At 31.7% G+C, this 18,632-nt stretch overlaps 1 protein-coding gene across 1 annotated transcript; it reads left to right on the plus strand.

The window, feature by feature from the left end:
- The first annotated feature begins 1,599 nt into the window (after positions 1 to 1,599).
- Positions 1,600 to 18,351, plus strand: LOC100378924 (protein-glutamine gamma-glutamyltransferase K-like). Its single transcript, XM_085497094.1, has 15 exons — positions 1,600 to 1,690; positions 1,895 to 2,132; positions 5,002 to 5,184; positions 6,133 to 6,375; positions 7,545 to 7,663; positions 8,432 to 8,536; positions 10,436 to 10,610; positions 11,186 to 11,324; positions 12,287 to 12,390; positions 12,800 to 13,057; positions 13,598 to 13,885; positions 14,121 to 14,287; positions 14,453 to 14,592; positions 15,625 to 15,726; positions 16,589 to 18,351. The coding sequence occupies exons 2-15, from the start codon at positions 2,027 to 2,029 to the stop codon at positions 16,749 to 16,751; spliced, it is 2,292 nt and encodes a 763-aa protein (XP_085353220.1). The 5' UTR covers positions 1,600 to 1,690; positions 1,895 to 2,026; the 3' UTR covers positions 16,752 to 18,351.
- Positions 18,352 to 18,632: the final 281 nt, after the last annotated feature.

Below are 18,632 nucleotides of genomic sequence, written 5' to 3' on the forward strand. Positions count from 1 at the left end.
TTGGTATTTTACAGAGCAAAATATGCATATTTAAAAGTTAAAAAAACAAAAAAACTATTTATTTATATACATGAATCCATTTAACTTTTTTGATTTGCTGAACAAAAACTGTCACTGCTCTTTGTACTAATTGCTGTGTTTTTCCGTCTCCAGCTACAATTGGATAAATCCAGTAAATATCTTATACAATGGTGACTTCAGACTTTAAATAAAATAATCTGATATCACATGGACTTGGGATGTGTTCAAAACTTAACTGTATAATTGCATGGGGCTCTGCCGCATTGCATAATCTGTTAGTTATTTGTCAACTTCAACCCCAAAATATTTAGCCTATAACACTTTTTGCATCAACAAATTTATAGGCAATATGGGTAATAGTTATTATTAAGAACACATTTGTACGATTAACTTTTTAATCTATTGTTCTGAAATAACACTATATATAAGACTATATATATATAGTGCAAGACTATATATATAGTGCAAGCTGATCGGCCGGAAACAAGTATTAGTGATTTTCGTGGTTTCGGAACGTGATGATTAAATTCAATAACATATGCTTGCTTTACATTACTAAACTGTTTTAATTCTATAATTTCTATTATTTTGAGCAAGGACAAGGTCCTGTACCGGGACATAGTCGCTCGGTCCCATAGACGTCCATGCATTGAGACGAATAGATCATCAGGCCCCTGTGGGCACAACCATCAACATCAAAATCCCAGGAGGTTTCTGCTGGCGACGTTACCCAGTTCCAAATAAAGATCACCAACGCCAAATAAGCAACATTTTAACCGGTAATCAAGATTAATTCAATCCTCGGCTAACAAGCAACATCACAAGTGAAGTTGTAGCGTGAAGCTCAGCGACTACTGCTGATAACGTAAGTCATGCTTGCATGCCTTCACCATTGTATTCAAACGAATCACGTGGTGTGCCGTTCTCTTTCAAACCCGGGATTCGATCAATAGGGGAGTTTCAGTAAAAAAAACACATTGCAAATCATGCAAATTCAACATTTTCAAACCAGTATACTAAAACAGAAATGCTCAGCGATGCAAAAGAAGGATAGATGTTACTTTTCATTATACACATCTCTGTTGATACAATCCCTCACATATTCTATTCCCAGTTATACCTGCGTAAATGGATTAGCCTCTTTTGATGTTGACATTCAGACTAAAATCACGTGACAGGCTGTTAAAATTGGCTGTTGCATACACTTTCGCCGGTCTGGAAAATGTGTTTAGTTAGCTCTCATTCAAGTAACAATGCAGATTTCCCAGTGGGAGTGAAACTATTCGACTCTGCCATTAAAAAATAGGGGTGTTTTGAGCAAAAAACGAATAGCCCTGGAGTGCACACAACACACTGAATTTCGGAACAAATCTTGCATTATTTACAGCAGCAGAATACCACAGAAATATCAGACGAAACATGGAAACACTATATATATGTATTTCGGCCTGAACCCTCTCTATTGCAATTCCAGGAATTACCCCCCATATGTGCAACCATTTTCCACCTTGAAGCGTTTGGTAATAAACACGCCCTCTCGTGGTAACTAATGCACAATCAGAATTTATTTTATTCGTGAGGTGATTTATTTCGTTTGATTTACGATGGGTGTTATTTCATTCCACTTTTTAGTGTATTTTAGTATCCAATCAACTAGGGTTCATTTCAAGTGGGTTTCTTTTCATATATATATTTTTCATGTAATTGACAGCTGTATTTTAAATTTTATATATCGTTTTTAAGTTTTATTTTTAGTCTGCGACAAAATTATTGCGCTCTTTATAGCCAGTGTTACATAATCCAGCTGACCCAGTCGAGCCGGCTGCAATACAATTTTACGGTATTTTGAGAGAGATATGTGTTCCACTTTCAGGCACGGTTAGTGTCAGGTCAAGACTATCAATTACATGCGTTTGTTGCACTGTGTTGAAGGGTTACGTTTGCTGAGTCTGTCCCTGGAAGAGTGACGTAGATCAGTACATAACTTGCGCATTGCTGTTTGAGAATGGACGCTACAAGCGATTCTCCCAGTCCAGTGAATGTTAGTGAAGGAAGCACCTCTTCAGCTGGACTTGTTTCGGAGTCGTCTTCTGCAACTGCAGTTCGTGCAGGTAGGTGACAGAGTGATATCCACTGTTCTCGTAGGTTCGATAGTTCGTCAGTGAGTTGCTGTTTTTGATGATACGAGTGGCGAGCACCTGTAGGCTCTCTGAACAGCCATCGGTTCAAGTAATCAACACTACCAGCCACTGAAATATATAAAAAATAAAAAAATTCTTATTTTAACTGTGTGCACTTGACAGATGGTGTGCAAAATTCATGTGCAATATATCGCCAAATCTGATAAGAAATACTTGTCATAAAAGATCAGGAAAATTTCTATACGAAATAAAAAAACACTTTCAACTATTTGACATTTATATTTAAAAGTTTTATAAAAAAAAAAATGAAAAGTGAAAAGATCCCTCCTCGATTTCAAATATTCAACCCTTAATCTGTTTCAAGAGAAAATTGGACTGATCGTGTATTAGCTGGGCTATATGATGGTGCTGTGTACTGTTAGTCTACATAGATGTGGTTGAATTCTCAAAAACCACCCAACCATTTGACTCAAACAAAATTATGCAAATTAGCTACCAAAAACTATTGAATGGTTTAAATGATTAAATGTTGCTTGTATGATGACACTAGTTGGTATACAGTGCTGATATTGATTGTGAAAATAACTTCAATTCTGAATTTTTAGCAAATATTTTTGCCATTTTTGGTAAAAATACTACCGGTATTGTCAAATTCTTTTTAAAATTAATTTAATTTAATTAATTAAATTTATTAATTTTTAATGTGTATGTATGTACCTAGTGGGTGGAGTTTTGCCAGAATTTTTCAATTTGTGACAATATCTTCAATTCTCTATGTTATGTTGTTTTTGACTCACAATAGTAGTCTTTGTGGCTAGTATGTATGTATGTCTGTGTTTGTGTGATCGTTTCATCAATATCTCAAGAGCAAATTATCACATTTAAACAAAACTTGGTACATAGATGCTCTGGGATGATGTGCAGACCTCATTAGTTTTTGTTGAAATCTGTGCATATTTTTCTCATGAACATATCAAAAGATTTCAGTGAAACTTTATAGATAAATACTCTGGGATAATGTGCAAACCTATTTTTGTTGAATTCTGTGCATATTAATTACCTTATCAGCATATTAATTAGCCAATTTAAGCATTTTCACTTGTCTCATGTAACATTCTACAGATTTCTATGGAACTTGGTGCATACATGATCTGGGTTGAAGCACAGATCTGATCCAAACATAAAAATTTCCTAATTTGCATATTAATTAGTTAATTTTAAGCTTTTTCATCATTTTCACTTGTCTCATGTAACATTCTTTAGATTTTAATGAAACTTGACACATAAATGCCTGAGACAATGTGCAGAGCTGATCAGTTTTTAGTTGAAAGCTGTACATCATAATGACCTAATTTGCATATTAATTAACCAAATTCAAGCCTTCTCACTTTTTTTCGGGAAATGCATAAGAGGTTTCAATGAAACTTGATACATATATGCTCTGGGATAATGTGCAGATCTGATTAGTTTTGGGTTGGAATACATGCATATTTAATAATTTGCATATTAATTAGCCAATTTTAGGCATTGTTTCCCAAGCCACTTATAAACCCCCCTAATCACTGCTTGCAGTTACATTTTTAAATAATTCAATTGTTCTATTAGAAGCACATGAGCTTACTGTAAGTATGAATGAAAAAGACAAGTTCATGGTTAAATTTTTGCTTAATGTGCATTGAAGGTGTGTTTCTAATATAATAATAAATACAGCATTCATGCATTCCTTACTTGTATTTCATGCCTCTAATGTCAATGTCAGCACAGAGGTGTTGTTTTAAGTTTTCTTTAATTTTACTTCTCGAAAACTGTCAGCTCAATTACTTTGGTACTTGGTATGATTAACAAGTTGTTAACCATTGTAGTTGCCATATAAACTAACATGGTTGTGATTTGGAACATTTTGATAACAATGACCATGGCAAATCACTAATACATCATCGTATAGATATTATCAACAATTATTAGATTTTATGTCAGACCTGATACAGTTTCAGTGGAAGTCTGTGCATGTTACTAATATGTAACTGTTTTACACTGCATGCCACACATAAAAGACTATAATATATGGAAATAACACTTTATTTCTGTAATCCCAAATGAAGAGCCATTTTTTTATACAACTTCCTTTTCTAGATATTCCAATTTGATTTTCCAGCAATGGATTGTGGGTAGAGCATGATATTCAGTGAATTTTAATGTTTGTTTGTGCTTCCCCTTTCTCAGAAAAATATGCAAATGTACTGATATTACAATTATATGTCTTAATTTGTTTCTGGAAATTTAATTTAATTGTTATACCGTTCATCTACAGAAAAATATGCAAATGTACTGATATTACAATTATATGTCTTAATTTGTTTCTGGAAATTTAATTTAATTTTTATATCGTTCATCTACAGAAAAATATGCAAATGTACTGATATTACAATTATATGTCTTAATTTGTTTCTGGAAATTTAATTTAATTGTTATATCGTTCATCTACAGAAAAATATGCAAATTTACTGATATTACAATTATATGTCTTAATTTGTTTCTGGAAATTTAATTTAATTGTTATATCGTTCATCTACAGAAAAATATGCAAATGTACTGATATTACAATTATATGTCTTAATTTGTTTCTGGAAATTTAATTTAATTGTTATACCGTTCATCTACAGAAAAATATGCAAATGTACTGATATTACAATTATATGTCTTAATTTGTTTCTGGAAATTTAATTTAATTGTTATACTGTTCATCTACAGAAAAATATGCGAATGTACTGATATTACAATTATATGTCTTAATTTGTTTCTGGAAATTTAATTTAATTGTTATACCGTTCATCTACAGAAAAAGATATTAAGGTTGTTTCGGTGAATCTGAAAACTGAGCATAATGCTAAATGTCATCACACTGAAGAATATGAAGTACCCAACTTGATTGTCAGACGTGGACAACAATTTGATATTGTGGTGCAGTTTAACCAGCCAGTCAATTTGGATGAACATACAATCAACATAGAAGTGCATTTAGGTAAGTGTTAAGTTTAGATCGAGTGGTAGATGCAGGCATGAAAAGACTCTTCTTTCAATTTTCCTTTTCTCTATATCATAGATTGAGGTAGCAGTACATAAATATTTGTTCTTGTGGTTGTAATAACTTGAGAAATTTTCATTCATTGGTTTTCAAACCTGAATATATTATAAGTATCAACCATGATTCTCATTGGTGGATCGGTACGTGCTGTCCATGTTTCTGATGATACCGGTAGATGATAACCTGGCAAAATGAAGATTGCACATAAATTATCAATGTTTGCTCTAATTTGTAAGAATCGTTTAAATAGCAAACCCATTATGGTTTGTCCTTGTTAAGAATTAAGAATTTCAGCAACAAAATAACTTGAGATATGCTCAAAGGGTGGTGGTTGTCACGTTGTTGAATTTCATGTAAACATTTCGCACACACGTTGATAGTTGCTATGGGACCAATACCAAACAGAACGTGGTGCGAAGCATACTAATTATGCATATGTGACATATATACCGGTACTCAATTTTCGATATTTCTGGGTATAATATGTTTAAGTAAAGAGCTGTCCATTATTCTGTGATACCAGGGCTCGGATAAAAATAATTATCAAGATAATCACTTATAATTAGGTTAACTGAATATCCCATTATTGCACACATTCCTTTGACCTGATATCATGCAATGATAGACAGCAGGTCTCCTTTTACTTCCTAAGTGTCACTATTAAACAGCTGATCAGGAAATCTTTTAAAAAATTACCAGTTTTTCCAGTATTCTATTTTCAAATAAATTTATGAAGTTGAGTGGTCTCCAATGTTGAATTTTATTCAAGTTCAAACCAAGGTAATTTTACTTATACATTTAGGATTTAATACTTTTGCAAGGTCAAAGGTCATGTAATAAAAATCATTTATTTAACTTGCATAAAATTATTGAATCCGTTTCTAGGTGAGAAACCTTCCGTGCTGAGAGCGACAAAACTGAAAATACCACTGGGTGGTGAAAATCTCACTAAATGGAAAATTAAAATACAGAAGCAATCAGATAATATGGTTGCCTTGGTGATCATTCCACCGGCAACAGGAATTGTTGGTCGTTTCACTCTATGTGTATCCAAGACAATACCGGGGAAAACAGTTTTATTATGGCAGTCAAAGACAGCATATTTACTGTATAATCCATGGTGTGAAGGTAAGATATTCTAAAATAATAATAAGTTATCAACCATATAAATTAGAGCACAAACAGCTAAGAGACTAATGTCATACTGATGTCTGGCATAAATGTGTGGATGGATGGAGGGATAAGTTTGCAAATCATTTTCTACAAAGAACCACTGGCTGGATTGGAATACAATGGGTACATAGATACCCATGATTTAGTTCAAATCAGTTTAGGTACAAATCTGTGCATATTAATTAGATAATTTGCATTATAATCAATCAATTTCAGCATGTTTCAACTGTATCTCCACAACTGTTGCTCCTTTATAACATGGTTCACATGCATACTCTGTGTATAATTTAATGTCTAACACTACATTCGAATTGTTTAGTTGATAAACAACTGCTTGTTCAAATGGATTAAAAGTGTTTGAAATTAGTCTGTGCATATTAATTAACTAATTTGCATAACATTTCTGTCTAGAGAAAAATCATCCTATATAAATCATGATACAGAAAAAAAACACTACCCCAGTATATAAATAAAAAATCCTACACATATTTGATGGAGGAAATTTAAACAATTTTTTTAAGCCAACATCCTGGAAAAACAAAAAAACTAGAGTTTTCCAATGATAAACCCCTAATTCTGGTAATATTGTACCATATTCTTAATAATGAATGGTTTCTATATTCCGTATATAGGTAACTTGTCATAAATCATTACCATATTGTCATACCCCTCTGATTTGATGTCATACTTCACATCATGATTAATAAACAAATGACAGATTGATTTGTGGCTTGTCAAGTGTTTGTGAAATTTGATCAGTGGGTATTATCCTTCTATTTATATGCCAGAATATGACTGTGTTTTTAAAATAACATATACCATATTAGTTGTATTTCATATTAGTTTTGATACAGACAGCAGTTTTCTTGTATACTGTGTTTGCTAAATTTAAAGAAAAGTTAACATGATAGCAAAATGGACTTTTTGATTTGTATACTATAAATGTATGTGCTATTAACATCCAGTGAAACAACTACATTGTAGTTTTCCTGGCTAATAATAATAATAATAATGAATACCTAATAAATTATTCAACAATATATTTCATGAATTGACACTTTCACTTCATTTCATAGTTATCATTTCATGTTTGCATTATAACTATCATGTTTGTTGTTCCATAGCTGACAGTGTCTACCTAGACGATGAGAAACAACGAGAGGAATATGTTTTAAATGATACTGGCTTCATTTATGTTGGATCCTGCAGGAATCCATCACCAAGGCCATGGAATTTTGGACAGGTAGTGTTGTCATGGTGATACTCATTATGAACTACTATAAACTGCTGTTAACAGTTTTATGTGGGTACAGATTCATTAATTAATTGAAACTGAAAATAATATTATTTTCCTAATTCACCATGAAAGATGTTTTTTAATATGGCAGGTTGTTTTTTTTCTAGATAATTTCATTTTAGCTTTAATTTTTTTTAAACAGGGTATTATGTTCCAATAATATGGTGCCCATTTTGTAATTTATTATGTACAGTTTAAAAACTTTTAAATCTTTGCAGGTAAAGCCTAATTAATTTAATTAGAGATATTGAAATGAATTCTTAACAAATCTCATAAATGCACGGTTGATAATTTGTATGATAATAATAACTGATTTGCATAAATTATGTTTTCGAGAAAATTAAACTATCAATAACCTCCATTGTTTTATGAGAATTCAGACCCAGTATTTCAGTGACTAAGCTTGGTAAAACTGTCTGAGAGAATACATTGCTGCCAGAATGAATTTCAATTATATGACATTTATGCATCTCAGCATGTATGTATGAGAAGCACTGAAGGGGGCCTTAAATAAACCTAACTTTATATGCTGGTTTGCATATTAATTAATACTAATATGATCTATTAGATACATTCCTTAATAGGAAAATGGAATTATTTTTATTTTAGATTTCATATAGCAATATACATATTTCATTTTCGACTTCAAAAAAATATTTTTTCTGAAAATTATGTAAAAACTAAACAAACAGCATATTAAATATTCTATTGTAGTTTGACGATGCTGTGCTGGAGGCAAGTTTTTATCTGTTGGAGCAGGGAATACGCATCCATGAACGTAACAATCCAGTAATGGTTACCAGACGAATATCAGCAATGGTAAGTGTGAAATAGACAAGTTTACGGTTATGTTCTAAGATGCAGTATAGTGTCAGTGTGTGAATGGTGCTTAATATACTACTTTCTGTCATCATTTGTTTTTCGTATCTTAGATGTATTATTGTGGTGTAGAAGACAACATGAGTGTATTTGATTTTTGAGTTGATTCAGCTGAGAGTATGTAGAGTAAACCTATTATTTAAATTGTGGTCAATATATTTCTCAGATATTTGTTACATGCCCTGCATGCACATGGATGTGGATATAGAAATTTATATAGAAGATTAATTAAAATTTTAATTAAAATGATTTCTCAGACTTCTATGAGACCTGAATTAGCTATAAGGCTGATTATGTAGGTGGTAATCCTTTTGTAGGAGATTAATAGGCACAGATCATTTAATCTGTGAAATTAAGAAATATTAGTTATAAACAGCTGTTTTGAATAATTTTTTTGGATATTGCAGGTACAGTAAAATGAGATTAAAAATATGGGATCACTTTTGAGAGATAATATATGTTCAGTATTATCCACGTGCTGAATATAACCTTACTGCTGTGTGAAAGTGCATGCAGCTAATATCAATCATGGAAACACAAACACAGACTGGACAATTATTTATTGTAAACTGAAAACATTCACATATCTCATAACTCTCTTAAAAAGACAGCATATACCGGTAGTACTGGTGTACTATATGACTTGCGTACCAACGATCTCACCTAAGGTCAAAACTCAAACAGTTTTCTAGCTTTTACCTATATTTTTAAAATATTACCCCATGTTTTTTTTTTAATACTAAAATTCATTGAAATCGCAAAGTTCCATCAATAGTATGTTGAAACAACTGCATTAAAGGTTTGAACAGTTCTACATGCAAGCAGATTTATTATTACACTTAGACTATTTATAGCTTTGTACATGTATTGTTAAATTCCTTGTGTGTCAAGGAAAATGAAAGTACATACCTTTAGCTGTACAAATTTGTTCTTCAGGTTTCAGTGCCTGTTATTGTTCAGCTATAAAGATTGGGTCATAAAAGGTTACTCTATTATGTATTGTTTGTTCCTCCTAAGGGAGCCTTTAGAAAGACAGGTAGAACACAGACATTCGATATGTCTAAAATCATACACAATTGTCATGCAAATTTACTTTTATGTTGTAAAAGTTTTTAGGAATGTGGATTTATTCAGAAATATTATACACATAATTTGTGTAAATTAAATTGCTCTAAAAATAATTTCAAATTGGTGTTTTTAATATATATTCTCTATTACTGTTGTGAAATATACTGGTATCAAAAGAGCATGCTGTGCTCAAATGTAGACTAGGTTGATTTAATTATATATCATTTATTCTATTTAATGATGTATAAGGCAGGGGTTTAGGCACACTTCATTATATAGTGGGCTCAGACTAGCCTTTTACCTGCTAAGTGTATTGTTGTCATTTTAGGTTGTCTACCGACACCAACAGCTCTATAAATTTAAGCTTATTTATTTATTTATTTATTTATTTATTTATTTATTTATTTATTTATTTATTTATTTATTTATTTATTTATTTATTTATTTATTTATTTATTTATTTATTTATTTATTTATTTATTTATTTATTTATTTATTTATTTATTTATTTATTTATTTATTTATTTATTTACCAGGTGTTTATTTATTTGTTTGTTTTGAAGTATTGATATTTGTATATCAGTAAGCACAGTATGTGTAAGTCCAATTGCACTTAACCATGTAGTCAAGCAAATGACAAATATTTTAAAATGCACTAAGTGTCAAACTAGTGTATTATTCCGGGTGTAAAATTCCAATATGTTCATTCTCACCAACATACAGACTTATCAATAGATTTTGCTTTAAATTCTTCATTGTATTGCCATGTAGACAAATTGCCAAGATGACTCTGGTGTATTGGTTGGTAACTGGTCAGGTGACTATGAAGGAGGATCCTCGCCGTGTGATTGGTTGGGTAGTGTTGCTATCTTAGAACAATATATGAAGACAAAACGACCAGTGTGCTATGGACAGTGCTGGGTTTTCTCCGGTCTCACAACTACTGGTTGGTATAGTCCATGTGTTGTACATATATTTTATAATAATCTGTGCAGTTCACTTAAAATTAGAAAATTGAACAGTTCACATTAATAATTGTCTAATTTCATTCTTGTCACTGGCAAAATATTATTTTCACCTTTTTCTTCTAAAAATTAAGCCACCAGTCAGATTGCATGTTATTTGTCAGATTTTCTCAACAACTCAATAATGATGCTTTGGTATAAAGATAAATATGGATAATGCAATTAGCAACTTTCAGTAATAAATTAGTTCCAACTGTTGTAGTAACCATGGTTCCACCATGCTTGGACATGCCAGTCATTGGTAAATTATTTTAATAAAGATTTTCAAAAGTTTTAAATTGGTCTGAAACAAATAACCTCAGATGACGATGTGCGGTTGTATGTATAGATTATAATAATTTTATTATAATTTTCTAAATGCGGAAGTGTGTGCTGTTCAGTTTATAACCGCCAGGCTGCCGTGTTTCCTACTTGATTACATTCTCAGTCTACTGAATATCATGTTTCGTACTGATGATTTTGTCATTCAGGCCTCTTGTTTTTTATTTTGTTTCAGTTTTGAGATGTCTTGGTATTCCAACCCGAAGTGTGACAAACTTTTCTTCAGCCCATGACACCGATCGTAGTATGACAATTGATAACTTTTGGGATGAAAACTTTGAAGCTATTGAACATCTTAACTTGGACTCTGTTTGGTGAGAAACTATGATTCAAATATCACCAAAAGTTGATCCCTGTTCTCCATGACAATGTCAGATTTCTCCATAAAACAAAAATTCACATTGTTTGCCGTATGTGATTATAATCTGTATAGACAGGAAAGGGCTGTCTGAGGTGGTAAAGAGGAAACGTCAGAGTTTAAAAGTGTGGGTTAGCCACAAAAGCCACCGATCAAGGGAAGCAAATTCTAAATTAATTACTGCTCTCCATGACAATGTCAGATTTCTCTATAAAACAAACACATTGTTTGTCATATGGGATAATAATCTGTATATAAAGGAAATGGCTGTCTGAGGTGGTGCGGTGGAAACATCAGAGTTTTCAAGAGTGTGTCACTGAGGGCAGCAAAACCCGTTTTCAGTCCATAAAAGGTTTTATTATATACCTTATAGAGTCCATTAGAAAATAATTGTTTTGAATTGTTTCATTTATCTTGGGTATTAAAACATTCAATCTAATGTGGACAGTGTAGATTGATATATTCCTGTGCCTGACGTCACAACACCAACATTCTAATACTTGGTCACACTCACAACTTTTGCATAATCTTAAATGTGGTAGGATTTCACAGCTAAATATCCTCCAATGTTGGACATGCAGCTAGTTGTATCTATTTGCAGTAGTTTATTTAGACCAAGTTTAGAATGTATTTTGATATGAATGAGCATGCATATATAATTACTGCTTGGAATGTCAAACTAGCACAAGAAATAATTTATAATAATTCAAAAGTATTGCCAAATATGGTATTGGAATTATACTATTAGGTAACTTGGCTAAGGCATTGAGATGTTGGTGTTAACTACTGCAAAGACCCATCCTTCTATTTTTGTATACAGTGACTATTTTTTTATGAAGAAAAAATTATTTGCTGCCAATGAGATAGTGATTATGTGGTTGAAGATGAATAAATATTGGTATTTCTTTTTAAATACAGGAATTTCCATGTTTGGAATGAATGTTGGATGACAAGACCTGATTTACCTCATGGATTCGGAGGGTGGCAGTTATTAGATGGAACACCTCAGGAAACTAGTGATGGTAAGATTTGATCTATCATTAAACAGTGCTTGTGGTTTGACATAGTAATGATGTCAAATTCATTGTGTAAAATAAAAGCCATATTTATTTATTTATTTATTTGTTTATTTATTTATTTATTTATTTATTTATTTATTTATTTATTTATTTATTTATTTATTTATTTATGTATTTGTTTGTTTATTTACTTAATTATTTATTTATTTATATATTTTATTTATTTATTTTTATTTATTTATTTATTTATTTATTTATTTATTTATTTATTTATTTCAAATGTATTTTAGATATGTGAAATTATAACTTATTTTGTTTACAAGTATATTTTTTATTTACTAATATTATGTATGAATAGATTACCTTCTATAAATAATGTCAAATAAATAAATTCAAACCTATATTTGTACAGGAATTTACCAGACAGGTCCAGCATCACTAGCTGCAGTGAAAGAAGGTCATGTTTACTACAACTATGACACTGAGTTTGCATTTGCTGAAGTCAATGCCGATAAGGTACATTGGGTAGCTAGTCTTGATGCCAACCAGGAAGTGGAATCTCTAGTAAAAGTACGGACAGAGAGAAGATCAGTTGGTAGATTTGTTCTAACAAAGGCTGTTGGAGTTAAAAGATCAGAAAATGTTACTTGTTTATACAAATATCCTGAAGGTAAATTATTATTAATTTATAAACCTAAACCTAAATTTGATACACATTTTCATTTAAAAAAAACTATATATAATTATTAAGCACTAAGCAGCATTGCATCATGGGATTTTTAGTCTCGAGACTAAAAATGACTTAGGCTCTGAGCATCATTTTTCGCAAGAAAGAAAACGTGAACGCAACGCTTGTTTTAATTGGTTGATGTAGCAAATTAACACATTTTCAAAGTCTTTCAAATTAAAATAAGAGACAATACAACTTTAATTGTTTAGGGTAAATTTACAATGTAATCTGGTAATCAGTGGATTTAATAAACCGTGTTGTTTTCATTTAAAATTTGTCTCATTCAGATCCAAACAAGACGTTTAGATTGGATCAGCTAACACCACCCTTCATTCCAATGACTCTGTAAAAGCCCACACAATGCGTATTAACTATCATTTGTGTTTATAAGTCCTTAACTTTATAAATAACTTACAATGTACCTAGCTTTGTTGACTCTAGTGAACCTCCCTGCTAATTCATTTTTCGAAAATGTTTCAGGGTCTGACAAAGAGCGACTTTCAGTTCATCATGCTTGTAGTCATGGCAGCAGACCGGAAACGTACATCACTGATAAAGAGCTGGTCGATGTTGACTGTGACATTATTGTCAAAGATGTGGTTAAAATTGGTGAAGACTTTGACGTCATCGTGAAAGTGACCAATCAGAGTGACGAGAAATGTACAGTGGATATCCGTGTATCATGTCACGTGTGTCGTTATACTGGAATTGTTATCAAGAAGTGCAAAGAGATGAAATTTGATGGTGTTGTGGTTGAACCTAAGTCAAGTAAACATCTTTCATATTGATAATACAATTTTTTTTATACATTGACATTCTGAATTTGAATTTTTAATAAAGCTTAGCAGCGTATACTTCTGGGAAAAGCTTTTGTAAATTTTAAATCGGTTGTCAATAAACTTTGAAGAAGATAAATTTACCTAGGACAATAATGACTGCCTTCGCTAGATCTTTCCATGCAGTATATGCTGTGACCTTTAACCTTGAATATACAATTTTGCAGGTTCTGAGTGTACTCTAAAACTGTGCTGTATGGACTACAGGGATTTGTTGGTTGAACATGCTTCAATGAAAATATATGTTATTGGTAGAGTGGCTGAAACTAAGCAGATATTTGCAGAACAAGATGAATTTTCTCTACAAACACCGGAATTAAATCTCCAATTACAGGTAAATTGTCATGGCATTCTTTGTTTAGAAATTCTCAAATCGAATCGTTAACCAATTAATAACATTTACATGCCAAAGAACACTGCCCTCTATACTTTCTACCTTATAAAAACAAAAGAATTTTCAAGTGCAAACTGAAAGGCATTAGTGTTTTTCCGTCTCCAGAATCCAAACTCTTCCCCAAAAGTTGGCAAAGAATTCAATGTTGTTGTCAGTTTCAAAAATGACTTGGGTAAAGTGTTGACTGGTGGCACATTCTCATTGGAAGGACCTGGGATACAGAAAACCATGACATTACCATACAGGTGAGAGTTGAAAGGTTGAATAGTAGTTTAGAGTTTACATCTTAAAAGAAAAGATAAATAATGCTACACAGGGTAGATTCAAGTTTATAAATATACCAGTATATGGTCTACATGCACAAGGTATAGGGAAAATATATGAACTACACAATACATGTATATAGTGTAATGAAATGAATGTGTGTTTGGTTAGCAAGTATAAACTTTTCTCCACATTTACCAACCTGACTTCTATTATTAGTATTAATTATTAAAGTGACAATAGCTATAACTATAGATCTTTTTCTTTGACTTTTTTATTTTTACTAAAAAATTTCCTGTGTCATTGGTATCATTTTGTACCGGCCAAAATGTGAACACTGTACGTTAAATCACTTGCAGGTGGAAAAGATGGCCACACGGTTGTGTGTAAGTTTTCAGAGGGCACATCTATTAAAATCATGTTTTGTCATGTACCGGTAAACCATTACAAGATTTACAATACAAGATGACAACTTATTGGGGCCCTGGTTCAAATGTCAAATAAGTTGCCATCTTGAGGGAAGCAAGTATTTCTCTAATGACTTTATGTGTCATTTCCCATGATAGTGTGCATCGTGCATCAACATTTCAAAAATGGCGAAATGGCGACTACTCAACTTTTAGGTATCACATTTCATATTATGTGACATTAGACTTGTGTAGGGTCATGCACGCTCAGAGGCAGCGGCACAAAATTTTGAATGGGAGAGGGGGGGATCTGCTCAAATATGAAATCTAGACTCTTTGAAACTCAATTTCCTGCATTTTGAGAGGCAAATTTTGCTGACATACAAGGGTTTCAGCTGCCACTGACTTTGCCCATGCAAGTGTACCTAAAGCAAGATTTGGTCGTTTTTATGCAGTTATATTTAAACAAAATAATGTATCTCTGTAATCTTTAATTTCTATAAAGTGTCTTTGTTTTAATTACTATTATTGACTAAGGCATCTTGTTATTTCTTTGTATTTAGTGTGGTGACTGATTAATGAATATTATCCTTCTTTCTTTAAAAGGTCACCAAGTGTTTGTCAAACAGAGAGTCAGATATCACGTTTTTCTTTAGTGTTAAAATTCTTTACATCAATACTGTATGAGACACGACCACCACCACCCAGGTAGGAAATTTTATTAATCTAAATGAATTTTGTATAATATGGAATATGAAACTTTTTCCCAAGGACAGACCCAAAAAATAAAGGTTTCTTAGTTTTTGGAATTGCTTTAAGCTCTCAACCAAAACATTTTGTCTGACTTGCCACGATATAGTGAAGTTGTCAATTTATCACTACACTCATAGAAATATATCATCTTTTTTTGGTTCTTATCCTACTGCGAAGAGTGATTGGGTTTTCACTTGCAATTATATCTGAAACCATGGAAACATCATATTTTTCGACAGATATTCTTGAGCTAAACCTCATTGTTACATGTACAGTCTGTTATAAGCCAAGTGTTACAATTCTACTAGGTATCTAAATTATCTCTAACATCACAGTGTGCATACATTTGCATAAAAGTGTAACATTTGATTGATTGGTATAGTGTTAGGTAAACTGCCCAGTAATATGATTGGCGCCCTCTTTAGGTGAACGTTTTCACAAATTTACACTAGAAGGCATCCAAATACTTTCTTGATTTCTTATGAGAATAAATTCAAACAAAAGTTACCTCTAATTCAAGAACAGCAATACTATTTCAAATAACTTGCAAAATTTTAAAAAAAAGGTGGCCATAATATGGTGCTACAACTTCGTCCAGGTTCAGGTCAAAGGTTAAACAACAGTCAGTTAGAATTAGTATATTCATTATGTATTATGTATTAATGAATAATAGTTGGTTACATACAGACATTGGTGTAGTTAATTGAAAATTCAGTTCAGCCAGCAAGGTGCTTATAGTTTCTATAATAACAATTCAATCAAGTTTTAATTCAGAATACAGATAACTAAATCAGCTTTTGATTTCTTTTCATGGCAGTGATATTAAACCCAATGAGACTGGCAGTGTAACGTTTACCCTGACACCAAAGAAGGCCGGGTTCCGAAGAATTCTTGCCAACCTACATTGCAAAGAGTTAACAGGAGTTAACGGATTCTTAGATTTGGATGTTTTACCAGCAGATGAGGCTGCAGGCCCCTAAAATGAAATGTGTGGAAAACCCTGACATATTTCTGACTTCACTGATGTTGTTGCAGAATATTATGAATGTAATTTTTCAATTAATGCTTTAATTGGTTATAATCTGAGGTATATTTTTATATTATCTGGAACCTCCAATTTAAAATTAGTGGTAAACAGAAAAAGTAAATTACAATAAACTGATGAAGTAACAAACTGGAAGCGCTAAATATAAATATATAACCATATAGATGATATCTGATGAGCAACTCGTGATATCAGATTTATTAATCAAGTGTAGAAAACCTTTGGCAAGGAACATATAAAAACTATAAATCATAAATCATAGGTCATGAATTTTGATATTCTATTACATGTATCCAATTCGCAACTATGTCCTCAATGTTAGGTAACATAGATCACTTTTGTGAATTATTTTGTTATTCATGAGTGCGTCCTAATTTTATTAGCATATCTGATCTCATTTGCATACTACAATGTCACTTTTTTGAAGACAGTTATGCCATCAGTTTATTGCATGCAATTAAAAATGAATACATTTGTGGAGTTGTCAATATAATTACTACATTTTCGTGGTAATTCTATCAGTGGTATCACACATTCCATGACAGATTGGCAAATGGTTCAGTTTGATCAATAAACAAATTATGTGCATTACCAAAATTGAGTTGGTAGAATTAGAAATGACAATGACCATAAATGTGATATTAAAGTGCGAAGATACCGTTGATGAGTGTCTGAAATTATTGGTATAATACAGATACATTCAAATTTAACATATTTCAAAGAAGCCATGTTTTGGCCATTGAAAGTTATCAGTTGGTGTCACAAATTGCATGCAAGGTTCAAACAAGTTAAGTGTGTGATATTGGAGATGTGATATCTAAAATATCACATAGCTTTATCATATGTGATAAATTGGATATGATTAAAATGAGACTATTTTTGTGACAAGAAAACAAATGTGATTGTGAAATATTATCTTTTGAATTGGGTAATAAGGTGCATACCTGTATGTGTAATCTTGATTTTAACTACTTTGTATAATAAGTAAAATGAACTTATATCAAAGCAGGTTGGTCAATACTGATGTCAGCGATTGGTTTCTATTCAGAGGGAAAAGTGGATTATTAATTAATTAATGTCAATGTCTTCTATTTTTCATTCATTATGTATGTTAACATTTCCTTCCCGGAAACTTTTTGTCAAAATTTAAGCAAACTTTTTAAATAAGTCATTTATGATTCAATATGTGTCTAAATCTGCGCATATATCAAATGTGTTCCTTGCAATATAAATGTGTAGTATTTGCGTAGCTTAACAACTGTTTTGTCATATGAATTTGAGTATATGCTTATTATTTCAGAATATAAAACAAATTGACCCATTCTGTAGAACCGTAACCATCGAAAAGTTTTGAAAACGTAAACAATTCAAAATACATATTTCTCAACTAGTTCATTGCAGATTGAGCACTATACCTCAGATAATTAATATCAAATGAATCATCTTAATCTTAATTTCAGATTTTTTGATGAGTTATATTATTCACTGTTTTTTCTTACTGCATACAAATAAATTTCTTGCACAAATAAATGAAATTATCAAGCCTGATAGATTTATTTTTGGAAAATGAAAATTATTGAGTTGATATTTGTACCACCCTATTCTTGCACTGTGTTAAACCCACCTGACATTTGTACCACTTATTCTTGTACTGTGTTAAACCCACCTGACATTTGTACCACCTATTCTTGTACTGTGTTAAACCCACCTGACATTTGTACCACCTATTCTTGTACTGTGTTAAACCCACCTGACATTTGTACCACCTATTCTTGTACTGTGTTAAACCCACCTGACATTTGTACCACTTATTCTT

Source organism: Saccoglossus kowalevskii, chromosome 3 (genome assembly GCF_978046115.1).
Source record: "Saccoglossus kowalevskii chromosome 3, keSacKowa6.1, whole genome shotgun sequence".
Taxonomy (NCBI): Eukaryota; Metazoa; Hemichordata; class Enteropneusta; family Harrimaniidae; genus Saccoglossus; species Saccoglossus kowalevskii.

What these genes read in the sequence shown, in the direction of transcription:
- LOC100378924 (XM_085497094.1), top strand. Translation starts at nt 2,027, where the DNA reads ATGGACGCTACAAGCGATTCTCCCAGTCCAGTGAATGTTAGTGAAGGA. An exon ending in CCAGACGAATATCAGCAATG is followed by an intron (nt 8,537 to 10,435) that starts GTAAGTGTGAAA and finishes ATTGCCATGTAG; the next exon opens with ACAAATTGCCAAGATGACTC. An exon ending in ACCATGACATTACCATACAG is followed by an intron (nt 14,593 to 15,624) that starts GTGAGAGTTGAA and finishes TTTCTTTAAAAG; the next exon opens with GTCACCAAGTGTTTGTCAAA.